Source organism: Cervus elaphus, chromosome 11, assembly GCF_910594005.1.
Source record: "Cervus elaphus chromosome 11, mCerEla1.1, whole genome shotgun sequence".
NCBI classification, from domain to species: domain Eukaryota; kingdom Metazoa; phylum Chordata; class Mammalia; order Artiodactyla; family Cervidae; genus Cervus; species Cervus elaphus.
In genome coordinates this window covers 56749429-56772740 of record NC_057825.1, presented here as the reverse complement: position 1 = coordinate 56772740, position 23312 = coordinate 56749429, and the positions used below count along the sequence as shown (strand labels likewise).

Sequence of the window (23312 nt, the reverse complement as noted above, 5' to 3'; positions counted from 1 at the left end):
TAATCTCTGGTTTAGAAGAATTTTGGGGGGATTAACCAAGATACTAATTTTAAAATTACAGTATGGGAGGGCAATTTGAGGGAGAATGGATACATGTATATGTACAGCTGAGTCCCTTCACTATTCGTCTAAAAGTATCACAACATTGTCAGTTGGCTATACCCTAACACAAAATAAAAAGTTCAAAGAATTATAATATGGAAATAATAAAAGTCAAAAACATAAGCTTTAGGGGTCAAACACCTGGGGTTCATGCTCCTATTTGGCAGCTTCCTATTTGGATAGCCATTACTAACCACTTCTCACTTTAGTCCTCTCATCTGAAAAATGGGAATAATAATGCTTACCCTAGAGTATTGTTTTGAAGATACAGTAATCATTTTCATTTTTTTTTAATTGGGATATAGTTGCTTTACAATGTTGTGTTAGTTTTTACTGTGTTGCAAAGTGAATCAGCCATATTTATAAACACATCTCCTCTTTTCTGGATTTCCTTCCCATTTATGTCACCACAGAGCACTGTGCTGAGTTCCCTGTGCTCTACGGTAGGTTCTCGTTAGTCATCTATTTTATACACAGTAGTGTATATATGTCAGTCCCAACCTCCCATTTTATCCCACCCCTCCCCTTCTCTCCGTGGTGTCCACACATCTGTTCTCTATATCTGTGTCTCTGTTTCAGCTTTGCAAATAGGTCATCTGTACCATTTTTCTAGATTCCACATGTATGTGTTAATATACAATATTTGTTTTTCTCTTCCTGACTTACTTCACTCTGTATGGCAGGTTCTAGGTCCATTCACAGAGAAAGCATGTACTTAGTCAACTAGTGGAAGGTGCATTTTATCACTGTTGATGTCATAGAATTCATGGAACTGAATAGAAATCACGAAAGAAGTTGTCGATCTAGAGGAGCTGAGCCCCCAGGAGGGCTACATGGAGAGGGACTGTAGAGCTGAGCCTTGAGCAGTGTCAAGAGAGTGACCATTCTGACCCTAAATGGCTGATGATTCACAGCCCAAAGACACAGAGAATGCAGCGCTGGAGGGTGGGGGTGTTAAGGGTTGGTCAAGGGTTGCCTGGGGAGAGCTTTCTTTTTGAAGTGCCAGGCTGACTGACTTTGAAGCCAACTGGAAGCTTCCAACACTCAGAGGGCAAGGAACGCAAGGACACGGGGACACGGGGCAAGCAAACACTGTTAGCTTTTACAGCCAACACGGGAGCTGTACAAACCAGCCTTGCAGATAAGTTCCGAGTTCTTCCTTGATTACATCAGCCCTCAAGTTAGTACTACTGCCTCCCGTGCAATTCACAAGATTTTCTGCTTTACTGTGTCACAGTAAACTCACTGTGGGCCCAAAGTGAATCACAGGAAGGACTCACTTTTCATCATAGGGATAGTCCAAAAGGTTATTGTAGAAAAGGAAATTGTATTGAATACATTTTTTCAGTATAGTCTGTGTAAGTGTGATTTCTCTTACAGGGCAAGCTACCACCCACCATTTTGTTTGGTATATTTGTCCTTGTGCCCCCCTAGTGACTTCTTCAAGCAAGCCAGACCTCTAAAAGGCCAAGGATGTTGAGTGGTTCCCATTCCAGGTACTGGACAGTTGTTATAGGAGGGCATTCTTTCTTTAACATTTATTTATGTTCCATGTCATTTATTGGACTGCATCAGGTCTTAGTCGTGGCATGTAGGATCTTTCACTGCAGGGCACAGACTCTCTGGTTGTGGCTCACAGGCTCAGTAGTTGCAGGTCGAGGGCTCTCTAGCTGTGTGGCACCAGTCCTAGAGGATGTGGGTTTCAGTAATTGCAGCGCACAGGGTTTCTCTACTTGTGGTGCATGGGCTTAATTGTTCTTCAGTATATGGGATCTTAGTTTCCCAACCAAGGGATGGAATCCGCATCCCCTGAATTGCAAGGTGGATTCTTAACCACTGGACCACCAGGGAAGTCCTAGGATGAGATTCTTTAAGGAGCTTACAATGATTGAAGAGACAGAATAGAATATGATCAGCAAGGCTTAAGAAGGTGTTTTAAACATTTTTGTCAAAGGATGTACATCCTGAAATCCCACCCAAAGGATCTGAAATAGCACGTGACAGAAACAAGAGACTTGCAGGAGCGATGACATGGCCGATGAAGCTGATATGAAGTCTTCCCTCAGGATGAACCTGCCACTTGAACCATAACAGTGTTTCCAATGTACAGTTGAGGTTACAAGAAAAGAAAGAAAAATCCCTTGATGCCAAGGAGCTCCATAGGAACTGAAAGTTGGAACAGTAAGCAGTGAGCTGAGCCTGGAGCACCTAGAGACATTACCCACTGGCCCAGGGAGATGGGAAGGAAGCTTGTCCTCAAGTTTTGCGAGTGTGTGTGCTCAGTCACATCCAACTCTTTGCAACCCCGTGGACTATAGCCCACCAGGCTCCTCTGTCTATGGGATTTCTCAGGGAAGAATACCGGAGTGGGTTGTCATGTCCTCCTCCAGGGGATCTTCGAGACCCAGGGATCGAACTTTCATTCTTTCCTGCATTGGCAGCAAGGATTTTTTTAACACTGAACCACCTGGGAAGCCCTGTCCTCAAGTCAGATCAACATAAAAGTTGGTCTTGAGCGGAGATACCTCTGGACACCCAGCAGAAGCAGATGCAAAGTGCTGTGACCCCCCATCTGATAAGAGCGTCACATCCCTGAAGGTGACACAGGTTGACAGTGTTTTCAGGATACAGAGACTGTCAGGATCATTCAACAGATAAGTAAGTGGAGCCCCAGAGAAGCTCAGGGCTTTTGTTCAAGGTCACACATCTGTTAGCAAGGAGAGCTAGACCCAAACTCAAGTCCTTCCCCTCCTGTAGCCCTACCTCTAAAGAAGTATGGCTCACATGGCATCTCCCAAAACACCCAGGAAATTGGGCAAACTGGAGCTGCAGGCATCCTGGGGTCAGATCTAAGTGCAGAGGAGCCTGGCCTCAAATGAATGGCGGTCATATTCTGGCTACCAAAAGGCTGTCCCTACTTCCATGCCTCCACGCTGCTCATCTGAGTAGGGAAAGTAAGGAGGAAGAATGTCTGGTGGGGCTCAGAGGGGGCTGCAGTCTCTGAGTGGACAAAAATCAGACGCTGAGACCGTGAAATAGGAGTCTTTTTTTTTTTTTCTTATTGGAAGCCACTTGAACTTTGTCATCGAAATTGGACTTATCTCCTCTTGTGTTTACTTAGCTCGTGGGCGAGAAATGTCATTACCCTTTTTGATTTTATGGAAAACCATTTACAAGTGTTAAATTTTGCTATGGCCACTAATCTCTGTGGCTTCAAGACACACACACACCCCCACCCCCCACAGTCTAGCCAAGAACAGGTTATCGAGAGTCTGAGAGTCTCCCTGTCTTGGATCTGGGGGAGGGAAGAAGCCCTTGCTTCATACCTGTAGTCTTGGTCCACATGCCTCTGTCAGGCTGTCTCTGAGTGGGGGCTGTAGGGTCTCCAGCAGCTAGGCCAGCCCCTTGCCCAGTCTCTGAGCCGGTCATGCTCAGTGCTGCCTGGATGGGGAGGCAGGGAATGCCGGGCAGGTGGAAGGTTTGCAGGGAATTGGTTCTTAGGCACTGCTCTCCCTCAGACACCAGAAAAGGTAGCCAATCCAGGCTTCCTGAGAGGTCTCTGGGGTTGATACTGTTCTACCCTATGAAGAAACTTTGATGATGCTCTGGCCCCCTCTCCACCTTGGAGCCCACTGAGCAGCACTCTGGGTGTGGCATTTGACGTTCATGGTCAAGGGGAGAGAGTCCAGAGGTGGAATTTATGTCAGGTATCCCTTTTCGAGGAGGGGTGTTAGGCAGGCATGACTGCATATGACAGTGTGGTGTGTCCAGGGCACTGCCATTGGTCCTCCCAGATAGAGCAGGGAAGGTTTTGAGGTGGGAGGAGGTCTCAGGTATAAATGAATTTAGCCCAAGGCTCAACCACCGCACAGTCATTAGACAGAAACATGCCAGCTATCAGCCTGTGGGCATTAGCCTACATGTGCTTCCCTGATGGCTTGCTGGTAAAGAATCCGCCTGTCAATGCAGGAGATTTGGGTTTGATTCCTGAGTTGGGAAGATCCCAGGGAGAAGGAAATGGCAACCCACTCCAGTACTCTTGCCTGGAGAATCCCATGAAGAGAGGAGTTTGGTGGGCTACAGTCCCCGGGGTTGCAGAGAGTCAGGTATGACTGAGCAACTGAACAACAATAGCCTATGTAACCCAGATGCCAGCAGAGATTGGATGGTCCTCTGGGATTTGAACAAAACTAGCTTGAATTTCTCCTAAACCCAACCTAAGATCTTGGGAGATCCCTGAGGAAATGCATCCCTTGGCCACTGGTCTTCCTGGTACCGTTTTCAGTACCAGATACTGTTCTGAGTATTTCTTGCTTTCAGTACCAGGTGGCGTTCTCAGTACTTCTTGTTTTCACTGTGCTGTCTTGGCGCCATCACATCAACCCAGAAGTGAAGCTCAGCCCCTCATTATTTTCCTCTTGCACATCTATTGATGCAAGAATTATGCTTTACTGAAACATGGAGGCAGCTGGCGAGAGAATTAAAGAAAGATGGATGGGGATTCACTTGGCAGCAAACAAGCAGCTTCAGATTCAACATCAGTCCTCCTAGAAACCTCCCTGTGCCTGGGAGTGCCTTATTGACCTGTCACCCCATACCCTCTTACTGGCCCCTCTCCTTTCTGCATGCTGCCCTGCTCTCCTCTCTCCAGCCATCCGGGAAGGAGAAAGAAGATGCAACCAGTGTCTCTCTCTCCATCTCCTGATCAGCACAGCCCTGCTTCATCATCTCAGCCTCACTGAACACCTCCCCAGCTCCCTTGCTCTCTCTCCAAAGCAGCTTATCTGATCATTTTCTCTCTCTTATTCACACACACACACAGTTTCCTCTCTGAGACGAATTCTGATTCCAGTTCTTAAGATAATGGATTTTACTTCTTTGTGTGTATGTGTGTGTGTGTGTGTGTTCAGCTGCTTCAGTCCTGTCCAACTCTTTGAGACCCCATGGTCTATAGGGCATCAGGCTCCTCTGTCCATGGGATTCTCCAGGCAAGAATACTGGACTGGGTTGCCATGCCCTTCTCCATTTACTTTCTTATATATCCCACCCCCCAAAAAAATCATCGTCCCACCTGGTGGAGACCCTCAGTACAATGAGACATATTTAAGGAACCTAAGGTTTCCCCCAGTGACTCAGATGGTAAAGAATCTGCCTGCAGTGCAGGAGACTTGGGTTTGATCCCGGGTCAGGTTGGGAGGATTCCCTCGAGGAGGGCATGGCAACCCACTCCAGTATTTTTGCCTGGAGGATTCCATGAACAGAGGAACCTGGCGGGCTGCAGTCCATAGGGTGGCAAAGGGTTGGACACAAGTAAGTGACTCACACAATCAAGGTTCAGAACAAGACAAGAGGAGGCTGTGCCGGCATCCTCTCTGAGCCATTTCCCCCACTTCCATGCCAGGGCCAGGGCATTCGTGGTGACTAAAAATGGCTGTGAGTTCTCAGCATACAAGTCTGCTGCTTAACGTTCTCCAGGGACCATCCTGACTTGCAGCCTGGAAAGCATGTTGTGTCCCAGGCACTGTCAGAGGGAGGGAAGAACAGAGCCTGCCTCTGCACTTGGAGGGAAAGGTTTACTGGTGCCAGATCCCCAGGCACATCAGCTGCTACCCTCTGCCCACACTGTTCGGTAGGTAGTGATCTCCCTGTGGCAGGACATATGCTAATGCACCTGCCAGGAAAGCCAGAGCTGGGCTCTGGCATGAGCACAAGGACTTCTAAGGTGCTCTGCTGGATCAACAAGTCTGAACTCTGGAAGTTTGGCAAAGTATTGTGAGAGGGCTGGAGATAAGGGAACGCACCTCTACGTGGGCTGACACACCCTGTTAGTCTTGCTCTGGGGCACCGGTGTCCCCCGTCATGAGTCCTCAGCTACTCATGGGCCCCCTACCTCATGCACAGTCAGAATCTGAGGGCTTCTAGGCTTGCAGAGCGGATGGGCCAGCAGCCCAGCAAGTTCTGGGGTGCAGAATTCTGGTGGGGAGGGCTGCCAGTTTGGCAGATGAGAAAGTGAGCACCTTGGTGACTGTGCTACAGGTAGGACCAGATAGGATCCCCCAGCAGCGGAGAGAACTATCCAGCAAACAGAGAGAGCTCTGTCTGCAATCTCCCACCATCCACTCAGACTCAAGCTGGAATGGCAGACGAAACTGCAGAGAAGGGAGAGAGACTGACACGGGTGGGAAGCAGTCACTGGCTCTTGGACCTGGGGTCCACAGTACCAACCCTATTCACATCCACTCATGCTAAACTTTCAGCCAGGAGCAAATCTGTTAGATACACACACACACACACACACACACACACACACACACAAATCTCTTGGCTGCCCAGCGCCAACGATTCAGTGGTTTGATAGGGTGGACCAACCTGACTACTCTATCTCTCGTTTTTGTTTAACGAGAAACAACGCGGCCTCATTGTCTGCTGACCGTTTCTGTTTGCTGACTCATCATTCACTGGACGTTGACTACGTGCCTATGTGCTGGGAATACCAAAGAAAAGGTACAGTGGAAAAGAAGACTTAGAGAAAAAAAAATCCCAGTAGGAATGAGAATATAGATATTTGCAACGTGATCTCTGAGCCCAGAGTATTCACAGAGAAGGTGATCAAGGGGAGAAGAAAAGAGAGGCCCCGTGAAAGCCAACAGGGAGGCAGGGATACCCCAATAGGTTCAGTTGATCCAGGAGGTCCTTCCCTCTTCTTTCTCCTAACTTGTCTCTGGCTAATTAAATGCATCTCAATTTCTACATGTCTGATTTAAAGGTATTCTTTCACACTTCCAAAAGGAGACTGTGTACCCATGGTCATCAAGGAGGGATTCCCAGAATACAAAGCAGCTCTAGGGGCTGATGACAGGTTTGTGTGAAGATAAAGATGGGAAGACTTTATGGACATAGTGGGGATGGACTGAGAGAGTAGCACTGACATATATATATACACTACCATGTGCAAAATAGACAGCTAATGGGAAGCTGCTGTATAGTACAGGGAGCTCAGCTCAGTGCTCTGTGATAACCTAGAGGGGTGGGCTTGAGAAAGAGGGGACATATGTGTACTTACAGCCGATTCATGATATGGTCCAGCAACATAGTGTACAGTATGTAAACTAACATAATATTATAAAGCAATTATCCTCTAATAAATTAATTTAAAAATTTGTTTTTTTAAAGATGGGAAGAGATGGTAAGGTTATGTAACTAAAGTGAGATTTTGAGACTGAAGGGATTCCTTGGCATTTTTCCTGGAGCTTCTAGATTTAGACCCCAACACACACACATACACACACACACACACATGTGTATATGTGTATATGTGAACATGCACACACATGCAGGTTTGTGTGTATAGGTACATATGGGCTTCTCTGGTGGCTCAGGGGTAAAGAATCTGCCTGCCAATGCAGGAGACCGGGGTTCGATCCCTAGGTTGGGAAGATCCCCTGGAGAAGGAAATGGCAACCCACTTCAGTATTCTTACCTGGGAAATCCCATGGACAGAGGAAGCTGGTGGGCTACAATCCACGGGGTCGCAAAGAGTCAGAAACAACTGAGCAACTAAACAACAACAATAGGAATGTATGTGCACACACACACACACACACACACACACACATTTTACAGAAAGTAGCACCTTAAAGTCTGCAGGGTTGTAGGGCTTTGTACCTGATTGACACTCACCAATGTTTGCTGAATTGGAGCAATCCGCTGCCAGGCCCATCCTGTTTTTTTATCGTTGACCATTGCTCTCAAGAGTTAATGTTTGACCCTGGCCATAAAGGAGATGACAGCTGATGACTTGTGACCGACTTTTGGAGGGGAAGGAGCCCCCTATAAATTAGCCCACACTGGCCCATACTGGCAGCCCTGCCAGAAGAGCTGGTGGATCAGCTGTGAAGAAAGCCTCTCCACCACCATGAACTTCTCCGGCAAGTACCAAGTCCAGACCCAGGAGAACTATGAGGCCTTCATGAAGGCAGTCGGTGAGTGCTGGGCCGAGGCTGGGATCATGGCCATGAAGGCTTGGCCCTGCGAGTGGTGGCCAGTCAGGGTCCTAAAGTCAGACAGGAGGAGCAGTTCAAGCTTCATACAGATTTGGAATCATGTTCTGCAGGTTTCTTGTGCAATTTTGGGCTATTCCTCCCTGGACAAGACTATACCTTAGGCAAGTGGAAATGGCACTGAACTAAGATCTGATCTAGATTGAAGCCACCTCCATGGCTACCTCACTGAGTGACCGTGTTCATTCACTCATTCATTCCTTTCTTCATTCTTCTAACAAACTCTTATTCAAGGCCAACCACACGCTGAGCAGAGTGCTGTGCTGAGCAGATACCACAGAGACAGATAACAGTGAGCCGCATTTCCAAGGTCACAATTTATAGAGAGAAGAAAGAGAAGAAATGAATGCAACACAGCCTCTTCTAACGTGTCTTGAGTGTTGACTCAGTGCCAGGTCTCGTGCTAAAGCCCCAGATGGGCAACTTCCTGTTGTTAGCCTCCTCTCACTCAGTCATGTCCAACTCTTTTCAACCCCATGGACTGTAGCCCACCAGGTTCTTCTGTCCATGGAATTCTCCAGGCAAGAATACTGGAGTGGGTTGCCATTCCCTTCTCCAAGGGATCTTCTGGACCCAGGGATCAAACCTGGGTCTCCTGTATTGCAGGCAGATTCTTTACTGTATGAGCCACCAGGTTGAGTCCTCACCATTAACTCTGAGCTCGGCACTATTATTTTTCCTATTTTACAGGCAAGGCAATGAAGGCCTTGAAAGAGCAACTAATGCCAACTGGGGTCACACAGATCATAATCCCAAACTGAGTTGAGATATAAAGCCAACACTGGTTCCCAGGGACCCCACTTTAAATCCTTGTCACCCACTCACCCCACTGAGTCACTTACAGGAGGATGTGGTGCCTGTGGGAGGGTGTCAGGGGAAGGCTTGGTAGGAGCGAAGGTGAGCCTTGGGCCTTGAGAGATGAGAAAGTGTCCCCTGGGGACTGGAGGAGGATATTGTGCTCCAGGGGGAGGAAGCAAATGGGGTGGGGAGACAAGGAAGAGTGCTGAGCAGGAGACGGTGGGGAAGATAGCAAAGGCAGAGATGGGAAGCATTCTGGGGTGGCTGAGAGCTGGGATCTTCTCCTCTAGGACACAACACAACACCTCTTGTCTCTGTATCCCTCACCTGGCAACAGGAGCCTCCCCATCACTATCAGTGCACCCGGTTTTCCTGAGCCTCAGTTCATATGACAGCACAGACACACTCTGATATTCATCACACTCTGTCCCCGGAGAAGGGACTCCTGGTCCATCTTCCTTAAAAGCCTTGACGGCAGAAGTGGAGGTAGGGATGGGGGGCATAGGCTTGCCAGGCACGATCCTGCAGCCTATTCTTGTCCGTGAATAGTTTTTTAATTCATTTATTTTGTATTGGAGGATAACTGCTTTACAATGTAGTGTTGGTTTCTGTCATATGTCAGCATGAATCAGCCATAAGTGTATGTATATCCCTTCCCTCTTGAATCTCCCTCCCATCCTGGCATAATTTTTAAGAGCTTCCCTTTCACTCTCAGGAGGGACCTGACTTGGGAGGCAAGCTGATGGTCACCCTGAGTGTGGAGGAAAAAATACTTGCACTCTAAAAGCAAAGTCTCCGAGCTTTAAACAGGGAGGATGGAGTAGGGAGAGCGAGTAAGAAGCAGGTGCTCAGCTAAGGAAAGCTTCCCCGGGGCAGAGAAGTGATTTTTTCTTTTTTTAACAAACCAAACTGGCAAGATAGTGGGCACCTGAGGTCAGGCCAAATCAGGCCACTGACCTTCGCTTTCAGAGGTCAAAGCTCAGTTTGCTCACAGGGCTCCAGGAAGTGCCACGGCCTCAGGGATCTCTCCTCCCCCTTCTCACCACAGGGTTTCTCTTGTGACCGCCAACTTGCAGGTCCCACCTCTGCTGTTTGGTGGCTCAGTCATGTCCGACTCTTTCCATCCCCATGGACTGTAGGCCACCAGGCTCCTCTGTCCATGGGACTCTCCAGGCAAGAATACTGGGATGGGTAACCATTTCCTTCTCCAGGTGATCTTCCCAACCCAGGGATCTAACCCGGGTCTCCTGCATTGAAGGCAGATTCTTTACTGACTGAGCCACCAGGGATGCCCCACTCCCACTTCTACCCACCTCTAAACCTTCAATGCTTCCCTCCAGGAATGCCCGATGACGTCATCCAGAAGGGAAAGGATATCAAGGGGGTGTCGGAAATCGTGCAGAATGGGAAGCACTTCAAGTTCACCATCACCGCTGGCTCCAAAGTGATCCAGAATGAGTTCACCTTGGGGGAGGAGTGTGAGATGGAGTTCATGACTGGGGAGAAGATCAAGGTAAGAGTCGCCCCCTCCAGCCACCCTCTGCTTCCAGAACTTTTCCTGGAGCCTGGCCCCAGGCTTCCTCCCTCAAGGCTCCCAGCTCACAATTCCTACTGCTGAGACCCTATCTCTGAACCCCCAGCTGGGGTGGAAAGGCAGAGAGATAGCAGAAACCAAGACAATACGGTCTCCACATGGTTCAGTGGATAAAGAATCCACCTACAATGCAGGGGACATTGGAGACGCAGGCTCGATCCCTGGGTCAGGAAGATCCCCTAGAGTAAGAAATGGCCACCCACTCCAGTATTCATGTCTGGGAAATCCCATGGACAGAGGAGCCTGGCGGGCTACAGTCCATGGTGTTACAGAGTCAGACACAACTGAGTGACTAAACACACAAGCAAAAAATACAATATTGTAAATAAATTATCCTCCAATTAAAAATAAATAAATAAACCAGCTCTTAAGAAAGAAGCTCTTAGGGGAGGTGTCAGTTTCCTGGGACCTCCTGGAGGAGCTCTGGCCTGAGAATCTATTATTGTCGTTCAGTTGCTCAGTCACATCTGACTCTTTGTGACCCCATGGACTTCAGCACACTCAGCTTCCCTGTCCTTCACTATCTCCCTGAGTTTGCTCAAACTCATGTCCTTTGAAGTCAGTGATGCCATCCAACCATCTCATCTTCTGTCGCCCCCTTTTCTTCTTGCCTTCAATCTTTCCCAGCATCAGGGTGTTTTCCAAAGAGTTGGCTCTTCACCTCAGGTGGCCAAAGTATTGGAGTTTCAGCTTCAGCATTAGTCCTTCCAGTGAATATGCAGGACTGATTTCCTTTAGGATTGACTGGTTTGATCTCCTTGCATTCCAAGGGACTCTCAAGAGTCTTCTCCAGCACTATAGTTCAAAAGCATCAATTCTTTGGCACTCAGCCTTCTTTATGGTCCAACTCTAATATCCATACATGACTACTGGAAAAACCATAGCTTTGACTAGAGGAGAATCTGAGCTCTCCCATATGGAGGGTATGGGGGAACCAGGCCCAGAGCAGGAGTCTAAAAGATTCAGATTCTCCCAGGCCCAGAAACAGGCAAATGGGAGTCAGTGCAAAACCTTAGCAGAGCCCTAAGTTCATCCCTGATCCTAAGGAAATGGCTTTGCCAAGCCTAGAGCTGGTGGTCATGGGGAGAGACTTCCTGAAGGAGGTGCTGGCTATACCAGAGAACCAAGGCCCCAGACAGGCCTTCAGATCAAGCCTTGCAGGTTGGTCAGTGACCCCTGGTCTTCACTACCTCATCTGTGAAATGGGCACAGTCACTTCCCAGAGCAAAGACAGTGGATAAGCTAGCATCACCTCTACTGGGCTGTGGATAAGGTATTCAAGCTGAGGGGTAGGATGTGTGAGTGGTGGGCAGGCGGTGGCAGGGAGATCCAGGCAAGGGGGTGCCCCTCACAAAGAGTCTCTATTCCTCCCTCCCAAACCCCACAAGCCAATACTAGCATCACCAATACCACTGAGCAGAGATCCCCACTCCTCTACCCCAGTATCCCCTGACCCCAGAAAACTTTGTGGATCTGTCTCAGCACAACCATTGGTCTTTTTTTTTTTTTTTTTTTTAAATCTTTTCTAGTGACTCTTGACTTCTGCTTCCCCAGATAAAACATTACAGGTCAGGAAACCTATGATAAATTTTAGAAGGGAAACTCTCTTATACGCCTACAGTAAGGGGCAAGCTGTCATGGCCCTTTCCAGCTGTCCATTTTGGAGGCAAATTTTAACCTTGGCCAGTATCTTCTGCTCCCTGCTGGGTTTCTGTTACCTCTTCCTGCATGTGTGAAAAGGAGACCACAAGAGGAAAGATGAAGGTGCTAGAAGGAATAACATAAGGTAACACAAAACCAAGACAGTTGTTCTCCCAAATGGCCAGTGTTTTGAATCTTACTACTTCCTCCCTCCATTAACTTGGAAAATTGTTACTTGACTTTAGTGTTTGATTTGAGACCACTTAGCCATCTTATGCTGACTCATGGATCACAGCCCATAAATGAAAAGTCTGACAAAAGAAGCCCTGCCGTTTTCTTCAGTTCTTACATGACCTCACTTGTGTTCAGAGCCAGGGAAGGGGGTTTGGTTGCTGTAAGCAGAGTCCCATGCCGGGGAGCCAACCTCATTAGCAAGAGTTACTCCCTCTTGGACCCCTCCTCACAGGCTATTTCTTCTGTCCCCTACAGGCGGTGGTTCAGCTGGAAGGTGATAATAAACTGGTGACAACTTTCAAAGGCGTCAAGTCTGTGACTGAATTCAATGGTGACACTGTCACCAGTGTAAGTCTGCGCTCTCAGCTTGGGCGTCCTAGTACTTGGGGCTGGGTGGGGAGGTGGATAGTGGGGGAGCAGGGGAGACATGAAGAGCAGTGACTATTTCCTGTGGTCAGTCTCTGCTACTACTTCCTGAGCATCCTTTGTGCCCCAGGCAGTTTCCACACATTTTCTCAAATCTTCCCACCAATGCTGAATTTCCTAAATATGGAAACTGAGGCAGCATACAGCCAGGAGATGGCAGGGCTAGGGTTCCTCTGAACTGGATATCCATGGTGATACACTGCACAACCCTAGAAGGAGCCACTCTCATTACAGATAGACGGGCTTTGTATGTTTCTTACCATCTTGCAATGAATGATAATAAGGCACCTGTGGGAAAGGAAATGGCAACCTACTCCAGTATTCTTGCCTGGAGAATCCCGTGGATAGAGGAGCCTGGCAGGCTACAGTCCATGGGGTCACAAAGAATCAGACACAAGTTAGAGAATGAGCAGGAGCAAGAAGTATTCAATGAAATGTTGAGAAATTGGATTGGATTGAACTGGTTTGGATGGTCTTGCTCTAAGTCACTGATGTAGAAAGGAATTCTGTAAAAGGCAGGACAGCTCTGAATGTGAAGAAGTGACAAAGACTTGGCATGGGATTTTAGAAAAGATTGCCTATCCTTCCTCCGGTCCTATAGAGAACAGAGGCGTCTCTGAGTTGCTGCATATATTAGCATACTGGGGCTTAACTATTCTTTATAATTATACATCAGATGAACATTTCATGATTTCTTTTCTGGCTTTCAGACCATGACGAAGGGCGACATTGTCTTCAAGAGAGTCAGCAAGAGAATTTAGACAAAGTCTGCATTTCGTATTCTTTTAGCGTGTACAACTAATGTAATAAAGTGAACTTTGTTTTAAGAAAAAAAATGTCTTCTTTTTGCTTAAAGGAGGAAAGGGAAAGGGAGGTAAAGGAGAGAGACTGAGAGAGAAGTGGACCTGGTGTTGCCTCTCTCTCTCTTCTTTTAATATTTATTTTTGTTTATTTGGCTTCATCAGCTTAGTTGCGGCATGCAACATGTGGGATCCAGTCTCCTGACCACGAATCAAACCTGGGCCCCCTGCATTGGGAATCTTAGCCACTGGACCACCAGGGAAGTCCCCAAAATGTCCTTTCTTCTTGATGGCTTTTCCTTAATGGGGTTCTTGAACACTGATCACCTCTAGTTTTGTAAAACTTGATCATCTACATATTACATCCTGCAGGGTTAAGTCTGATTCTCACCCTGAAAGCAGACCCCAGGCTGTCCACTCAGGCAGTCCTATAAGGAACACATGTAGCCGGATCTGTAGACCAGCCCTGGAATGACATGTCCCGCCGGACAGCCACACAGCAAGGAGCTGGAGCATGAGGCTGTGTGGTGGACTAGGTCACTCCCGTGGGGACAGAGAGACCAGGATCGCTGGACAGGCAAAGGAAAGCCATGCCCACAAGTGTGGCCTTAGCAGCCCCACCAGCCTCACCCACCTAGGGACATAAACAAAAGGAGCAGGCCCTGAACCACCCAGTGGACAATTCTCCCTCTAGGGGGTGCCAGAAGTGGACAGAGGAACCTCAAGTAGAAAGTCCTTCTGGGCTGTGGGCAGAAGCAGATTAAGGGAGAAGAGGGGTGTTTCCCCAAATGGTACCCTGTTCCAGGCTCTGGCAACTGTTATGAGTTGAGTTGCATCTCCCCAAAACTCACGTGTCAGAGTCCTAACCCTCAGCCTCTGACTGTGACCTTGTTCCACCACAGCCATTGCAGATGTAAGTAGGTAAGTTAAAATGAGGTCATGCTGAAGTAGGGTGGGCCCCTAATCCAAAATGGCTGGTATCCTTATAAAAACGGCAAATGTATGGGGACTTCAAGCTTCCCAGGTGACTCAATGGTAAAGAATCTGCCTGCCAATGCAGGAGACATGAGTTTGATCCCTGTGTTGAGAAGATCCCCTAGATCTCCTCCCCTTCCTAGAGGAGGAAATGGCAATGCACTCCAGTATTCTTACCTGGAGAATCCCATGGACAGAGGATTGTGGCAGGCCACCGTCCATGGACTTGTAAAGATTTGGACACAATTGAGTACAAGCAGAAGCAAGATGAGGGATTCCCTGGTGGTCTAGTGGTTAAGACTCCACGCTCCCAATGCAAGGGGCCTGGGTTCAATCCCTTGTCAGGGAACTAGATCTCATATGCTACAAGTAAAGATCTTGCATGCATGCCACAACAAAGATTCCTCGTGCTAAGACCTAGCACAGTTAAATTTTTTTAAAAAAGCAGAAATTTATGGAGATGGAAACATGCACACGGGGAGTATGCCATGTGGAGACTGGAGTTATGCAACCACAAGCTGAGGAGCTAGCAGAAACCAGGAGAGAGAATGGGACAAGATCCTTTCCTACTTCCTGCGAAGGGAGCATAGCCTTGTTCACCTTGATGTTCAAGTTCTGGCCTCCAGAACTCTAAGATAACAAATGTCAGTTGTCTGAGCCAGCCAGAGAGCTGCCAAGCTCTGGAATTTCTATCTTACATCCTTCAGCTCTCATAACTGCATCCAGCCCACAGAAATCTCTCAACAAATGTACCTTGATGAGACTTAGAGAATATACTTATGGTTGCCAGGAGGAAGAGTGGGGGGAAGGGATATTTAGTGAGTTTGGGATGGACATGTACCCACTGCTGTATTTAAAATGGATAACCAACAAGGACCTTATGCACAGCACAGGGAACTCTGCTCAATGTTATGTGGCAGCCTGGATGGGAGGGAAGTTCAGGGGAGAATGGATACATGTGTATGTATGGCTGAGTTCCTCTGCTGTTCACCTAAAACTTTCACATTGTTAACCAGTCATACCCCAATACAAAATATAAAGTTTTTTTTAAATAATACATTTCCGGAAATTCACTTCTTAAAAAAAAATGTACCTTGATGAACAAATGACTCTGTCACCTTTCCCACCTTCTTTCTTCCCTTTTCTGGAGCTGAAGCCCCATTACTTTTTACTTGCATAGTATCATAGGTCATAATGGCAACTCCCTGCCTCTCTCTCTTACCTGTGAACATTTACTCCATGAACTGTCATCTTCCCTAAAAACAGCACGGGTCATAATGCATCCCAATTCACTGACTTCTACATGAGAGTCAAACTCCGTAAATGGCATCCAAGTCTCTATAACAAGGATCAGTAAACTTTTGTAAAAAGCCAAGAAGTAAATATTTTCAGTTTTGTGGGCCACCCAGTCTCTGCCACAGACCCCCAGTTCTGCTGTGGTTAACACTGAAGCAGCCACAGATGATGCCCAAACATGTGGGCGTGCCTGTGTTTTACTGAAACTTTATTTTTGAACACTGAAATCTGAATTTCATATCATTTTCATGTGTTCTTCTTTTGACTTTTTAAAACTTTTTTAAAATTTAATTTTTTATTTATTTTTAAATGTTGGTTATGCTGAATCTTTGTTGCAGTGTACAGGCTTTCTCCAGCTGCTGTATACAGGCTTAGTTGCCCTGAGGCATGTGGGATCCTAGATGCCAGACAAGGGATTGAACTCATGTTCCCTGCATTGGAAGGTGGACTCTTAACCACAGGACACCAGGGAAGTCTCTGGTTGTTTTTTTCCAACCTATTTAAACATGGAGAAATATCCTTTACTGGCACACCACGTAGAAAAAGGTGGTAGTCAGATCTGAGTCATGGACCCTATGATTAAAGTGAAGACCTTGAAATGGGAAGATTATCCTGGATTATCCCACTGGGGTCAATGAAATCATAAGAGTTCTAAGTGAAAGAGGCAGGCAAGGAGGGTCAGAGAAGGAGTGATGTGCTGCTGACTGGGGATCACAAACCAAGGAATGTGGGCATTCCGGAAGAAGCACTTAGAAACTGGAAAAGACAAGACACAGATTCTTCCCCAAGAATCTCCTTATTGATTTCTTTCTGCATCCTTAAGAGAAGTAAACCTGAGATATCCAGGTTAAAGGTTGTATCTGGCCTTTAATACACGTCTGTCAATTCACTTGTGGGGCAGTGGACAAGAAGCTTAGTCTGAAGAGTAGTAATCAGAGGTCTAAATTTGTTTGGTGTGGCACTGGATGGCAGAGGTTTCAGAATGCAGAGTTCACCCTTTAATAATCTTTCTATCCATTCTGCTGTATCTATGTAGCAAACTCCACTTTTATCGATTGATAACACTACAAATTAACACGTTCTTCTAAAGTTCAACCGATCACCATGATGTAAATATCCCCACCAAGGCCAATGGCAGGTTATCAGTGTGATGCTATGCAGAGGTAGGAAGAGGTGTGTGTGGCTGACTGTCAGCTGGTCTAGCACACCACTGCTTGTCTCTCTTCACCTCCACTTTCTTAGTAGGGGAAGGACACCCCGACAGAAGATGGGTGGAATGCTCATGGACCACTTAGGCACTGTTCTAAGAGACCTATAATTTTTAAAATGTATCTCTTATAGTAACACTCCATGGTATGCAGAAATAATGAAACTGAAGCATGGATGAAATACCCAGTCCAAGATCATCTAGCTAATATCAGGACCACTGATAAGAACCTAATTTGTGTCAGTGTACATGATCTTAAAAACTACACTGAAGAATTCTCTAAAACTGCACTAATACAGTAGACACCAGCCACATTGGCTATTTTCGTTGAAATAAGATAGTTAAAAGTTCAGTTCTTCACTCATACTAGATGCATTTCAAGTTCTCAGTTGTCCCATGTTGCTAGTGGCTACTGTATTGGACACAGATAAAATACATTTCCATCATGACAGAGAGTTCTATTAGCACTGCTCTAAACAGACTGACAGAAAGAAAGAAGCCGCACACATTTGCTTGGAAACATGGAAATTTAATAGCCTCTGTGGACTGCTTTAATAAAAACTCAAGTTACACAGTTCTATGTCTCTTGTGCTCTGATCTAAGCAAATTCATTCACTTAATCATTCATTCAATACATATTAACTGAGCACCTACTATGTCCCGTGACCTGTGCTAGGTTCTTGGATTAGAAAGATGAATAAAGGGACAAAGCTCCTGCCCTCCAGAGGCTTACAATCTGATGGAGGAGGCAGACAAGTAAAAAGGTGATATAAGGTCATGAGGAGAATGTTATGATGGGAGATTCAAGGGTAATATGACTCAGACAGGCAGCTAGCTGAATCTAAAGCTTTCAGGAAGGGCTTTACAGAAGGGGTGATTTCCAAAGAGGGTTCTGAAAGATGAATAGTAGTTGATAGGTTTTACATATTTTAGACACATTGTTTCAAAACTCAGAGAGGCACAGGAGGACATGGGTCACCCAAGGACCCATGAGTAAGTGGCTCTAACTAAAATCTCAGATGAAGTAGATACTCAGGAAGTAACTAGACCAGTAGTCAGATGTTCTCCTTGGGGGCAATGGGTGTTGAGGAGGAACAGGCGCAGGAGTGGGGAGAAAGGAAAGAGAAAGAGTTCCTTTTTGGACATGGCTGAGTTAGGGGGCAGAACGTTCGACAGGATATGTGGGGCTGATGTTCAAGAACAAGGTTAGAGGGTACAGATTTAAGGACATCAGCCTCAAAAGTATGAAAGTGTTAGTCACTCAGTAGTGTCTGACTCTTTGCGAGTCCTTGGGCTTCAGCCCGCCAGGCTCCTCTGTCCATAAGATTCTCCAGGCAAGAATACTGGAGTGGGTTGCCATTCCTTTCTCAAGGGGATCTTCCCAACCCAGGGATTGAACCGGAGTCTCCCGCATTATGGGCAGATTCCTTACCGTCTGGGCCACCAGGGAAGCCCTGAGACAGTGAGGAAACAAAGGGCCTGGCTGAGGTCCTGGGGGAAGGTGTGCAGAGGGAGATGAGGACCAACCGAGCATGACCAGAATGAACAAAACCAGTTCTAGGAAATACCAGCCTGTCAAGGGCAGGAGAGAAACCTCAACAGAGGATCATTACAAGGATGTGGTGCCCAGAAATCAGGGGCTGTGATGCCAACTGAAGCAGAGAAGCCAAATAATACGAAGGCTGAAATGTCCCGCCAGGAGTCGACTTTGGAAAGAGCCATGCTCATTCTGCAGTGGGTTCAGGAAGAAATGGAAAGTGAAGAAAGCTAAATTCCAGTATACAGTAGGTGCAGACAAATACTGTCTAATTCCACTTATACAAGGTACCCAGAATAGTCAAATTCATAGAGCCAGAAAGTACATTGGTAGATGCAGGGCAGGGCAGGGAGGGGAGTTAGTGTTTAATGGGGACAGAGCTTCAGTTTAGGAAAGTGAAAAATTTGGGAGATGGACAATGGTGAGACTAGCACAACAATGGGAATGTAGTTAGTGCCACTGAAATGTACAGTTAAATATGGTTAAAATAGTATGTTTCATATTATGTAACTTTTACCACAATTTTTAAAAAGGCATTTTTTTAAAAAAAGAGGGACTTCCCTGGTGGTCCAGTGGCTAAGACTCCATGCTCCCAATGCAGGGGGCCTGGGTTCGATCCCTGGTCAGGGAAATATATCCCACATGCTCAAGTAAGAGTTTATGTAACACACACACACAAAAAAAGCCCAATGCAACCAAAATCAATAATTTTTTTCTAAAAGCGTTGTTAATAAACATGGGAGACAAAACCTTTTAAAAAATAGTTAGCTTTGAAGATTATGAGTCCCCGGCATGTCAATTAACTGCTTTAAATAAGCCAGAAATGTGAAGAGTCCAAGATGAGAGAGAATATAGGGGAGGTGAGGTTCAAAGACCCAGGAGGGGACAGGGGTCCAAGGCACAAGTGAAGAGTTTGGCTTTGGAGGAGAAGGGAGTGTGAAGGGGGCGGGGCTGGATGGGAAGCACAGATACGACATGTGTGAACCCACGTGGGAAGAAGAAACAGGAAATCCCATCTCCTGGCCCCTCCATGAAGTAGGCGATGAGGGCCTGCTGAAAGCAGAGAACTCAAGAACCAGATTGAAGACCTGAAATAACCACTGGGCAAAGGCGGGGCCAGCGAGGGGCACAGGGAGCACGTCTGGGCTGCACCCCAAGGCCAGCTGAGGTTGGAGAGGAGTCTGTGGAGGAACCTAAGATGAAAGGTGCCATTTTCCTGGCTGCACACAGACCTCCAGGTACAACAGAGGAAAAATAAGACAGCTGAATTAATCTAGGTCAGAACTCCGCTGAAAGGGGGCATGGGCCAAAAGGAAGACAGACACCTAATTTGAGGAAGAGGGGATGGAAAACAGACCAGGAGTATGGGGGAATGACCAGCAGTGTGGCAGATGAGAGTGACAAAGAAGGAAACAGATTTGGAGGAAAGTTTCATATGAGGGTAAGTCACTTCAGTCATGTCCAACTCTTTGTGGCCCCACGGACTGTAGCCCACCAGGCTCCTCTGTCCATGGAATTTCCCAGGCAAGAATATTAGAGTGGGTTTCCGTTTCCTATTCCAGGGGATCTTCCCAACCCAGGGATCAAACCAGGGTCTCCTGCATTGGCAGGCCAGCTTTTACCACTAGTGCCACCTAGGAAGACTGGGGATGGAAGAAGGACCATTTGAACTGGTACAGTTGGCTCCCTGGGAGAGGGCTGGTTCCGTCCTTTGTCGTGTAGTATGTGAGCTTAGAAGAACGGTCACTCTCCCAGTGAAAGTTCTAAAGAAGCAGGTGTCCTCAATAAAGAGCCAAGTGCCAGGTACAAGTATTCTGCAAAGAGTTGGCATCTTTGCAGAACTTTTTGGACAAAGATTTTGGCACATTGGCAGAGCTGTTATGTTCCAAGGGAGGCAGTGGATCATTCTGAGGATGAAGGGGTGTAAGGATGGAGGAAGTGACTCTTTAGGCACAAGTGACAAATATAGGTCCTGGGGGGATCATGTGACTTCAAAATGTTAGTCAGAGCTCTGGGGTCAAGGGTGGCTCCAAAGGATATAGAAGACTTGGTGACACTCCCAAAAAGAGTGTTTTGGTTCAGGATCCCCCAAAACACTGGTGAGAAGTTTGGGCTCCCAGAAGATACAAGAGCACAATTAGGACAACTGTCCCAGGCCAACGGGACAGCTGGATTGGTTGATTCCCAAGACCCTCACTCTTGAGTGAAAAATCAAGAGCAGCTCCCCAGGAGATGAGGGCATGTTGATCATACCCCAAAGAGGTCCCAACCTAAATGTGAAGTGTCCAGATTAGACATTCCTTCTGGTAAGAAAAGCAGAGAACCCAGGGTATGCACAATGAAAGAAATTAACCCAAGGAAGTCATAATTATTCACAACTAAAAATAGAGATTTCCTAGGGGTCAGTGATGAAGTCTAAGCTGATACAGACCACCCAGGCACATGTAGCCAAATCAAATACCCAAAGGCCAATTCTGCTGGATCCATGATTATCAGGTAGGTGGGTTTCCAAATTTTTCTCTCAGCTTCACCCTAAAGAGACTTCTTCAATCCTAGAAGACCAATGGCCAGAGAAATCTCAGCTAACGTCCAACTACTCCCACATCATGGGAATCACAAGGCTTGACACAGAGGGTGGGGAAGGGAGCCACTCCCTCTCTGTTCTAAAAGTAGTTTCAGAATAATGCGGGGAACCAAGACTTTAAACTGAGGCCTTAAGTGGTTTGAGCAAACCTCCATCTCCTTCTGCATAGTACCCTTATTAAAGAGGTTCTAGTTCTCTGAGTAGGACTCACGTGGCCCAAACACAGTCCCTTCTTCATAACTCCACAGTCACCTGTGGAAACTGGACAACACCCATTCCAGTCAGCAAATCCTGAACATCCCTGAGACACCTGTACAGATAGGTGAGCAGACAACTGAGACTCCAGGTACCTGACACCCTCAGCTCAGAGGTCATCTCCTCCATGACCAACTGCTGCCCACCACCCCGACGACTACACACACACACACACACACACACACACACACACTCTAGACACATATCCCTCTCTCCATAGAGCTTACCATTGCATTTATTATCACACTGTGTTTAATTGTTTATGTTTCGTCTCCCCAGTTACGTTTGGAGCTTCTTTATACCTAAGGTCTAGCACCCAATAAACACTTGTAGGATGAGTTAGACCGGGCGGGGCTGGGATAGAGTTAAACTGAACTGGACTGAGTTGAAGTTAAAGAAAATGACACCGGGGACCACAGAGCAGTACGTTCCCATGGCAACAAAGTTGCGTATTACCCTGATTTCCTCATCAAGGGTCTCCCCAAAAACCCACCACCTCCAGGATGTCTCCCCAGTCCCTCAGCCACGGCGCCCCTCCCCCACCCTGCAGGTCCTCATTGCTTCTTGTGGAACAGAGCCGGCGCCGGCTCGTTGCTGGGCTCGGCCATGACCTGCATGGGTTGGTTGTTCAGGGCGGCCTCGCGCATCTTGTGGTACATGAATTCGTTCTGGCGGAACATGCGCAGTTCCATCTCCGTCTGCATCCGCATGGCCTGTGGGACGCAGATACATCGAAAACAGTGATGACAAAGCCCCAGAACGTGTCGGTCTCTGACTTACGTTGGCCCTACTGGAAAGGACATACATACACCCTACACACACATGCACACATGTATACTCACACTCATCCACTGGGGGTCGAATGTCTTGACAGTGGGCTCCATTTGTTAGGAAGAGGCAGTCACACGAACCACTGAGAGAGAGTACCTTGAGGGACTGTTCTCAGCGGAGATTATTCTTAGAAAGTGCCAAGTGGGGACCTGGGTTTGAACCTTGGCTCTTTAATCCCTTCAGCCCTCAGTTTGCTCATACTTGAAATGGGTGAGATGCCCTTGTACTTTACAATGTGCCAGGAAGACTACAGCCTGTGACACATAACAAAACCCTCACCCTCATAATGTTAATTCAAGAAATATTTACCAAGGGCCAGGCTTCGCTGCGAGGGCTAAGGTCAGAGCAGTGAATTCGGTGACAATGACTTATTTGACAAGCTTAATATACTGACATAAAGTTAGTCTTCTCATACATTCCATGACACCAGAGTCTGTCCTCTTTCCCTATACTGCTGCCTGAGAACAGTCCTTTGGACTCTGTTACCTTCAAATAAATCAGTCTTCAAAGCACAAAGGAAACCAGCAGCTATGAAAAGCATGCCATTCACACACCAACTCATCAAACCCTTGTGCCAACCCTGTCTTTTTCCTCCATTTCACTGATGAGGAGACTGAGGCCCATACATTATTAGCAGCCACACAGGTGGAAAGTGGTAAAGCAGGAATTGGATCCCAGCAGTGGTCTGATTCTAGAGCCTGTGCTCTGTGACTCTACTCCACGTAGCAGGTTTTCTAGTGTACCTGTTATACACACATGCACACCATTAGGTTTTCTCAGTCCAGGCTTGGAGCAACCTAGGGTTCAGGTCTGAGTTTTGCCATCCACTCGCTTTGTGACTAAGGACAAGTTACTCTCCTTCCCTGGGCTTCAGTTTTTTCAGATGTAAAATGAGAGGAGGGACTAAGCATGCCTGAATCCCTCCTGAATTCCCTCCTGGGCTTGTTTTTTCAGATGTAAAACGAGAGGAGG

The 23312-nt window shown here is 47.0% G+C and overlaps 2 protein-coding genes across 3 annotated transcripts in view; one reads left to right on the top strand and one right to left on the bottom strand.

Annotated features, from left to right (window-relative positions):
* Window positions 1-7914: 7914 nt before the first annotated feature.
* Window positions 7915-13691, top strand: FABP1 (fatty acid binding protein 1). Its single transcript, XM_043917844.1, has 4 exons — window positions 7915-8084; window positions 10301-10473; window positions 12685-12777; window positions 13566-13691. The coding sequence occupies exons 1-4, from the start codon at window positions 8018-8020 to the stop codon at window positions 13614-13616; spliced, it is 384 nt and encodes a 127-aa protein (XP_043773779.1). The 5' UTR covers window positions 7915-8017; the 3' UTR covers window positions 13617-13691.
* Window positions 13692-17641: 3950 nt separating this feature from the next.
* The window catches only part of SMYD1 (SET and MYND domain containing 1), a 43487-nt gene continuing 37816 nt past the window's right edge, over window positions 17642-23312 (bottom strand). For both annotated transcript variants that reach the window (XM_043917835.1, XM_043917836.1), the window contains one exon: window positions 17642-22222. In XM_043917835.1, coding sequence (XP_043773770.1) covers window positions 22064-22222 — 159 coding nt within the window. In that variant the 3' untranslated portion in view covers window positions 17642-22063. The remainder of the gene's footprint in view (window positions 22223-23312) is intronic.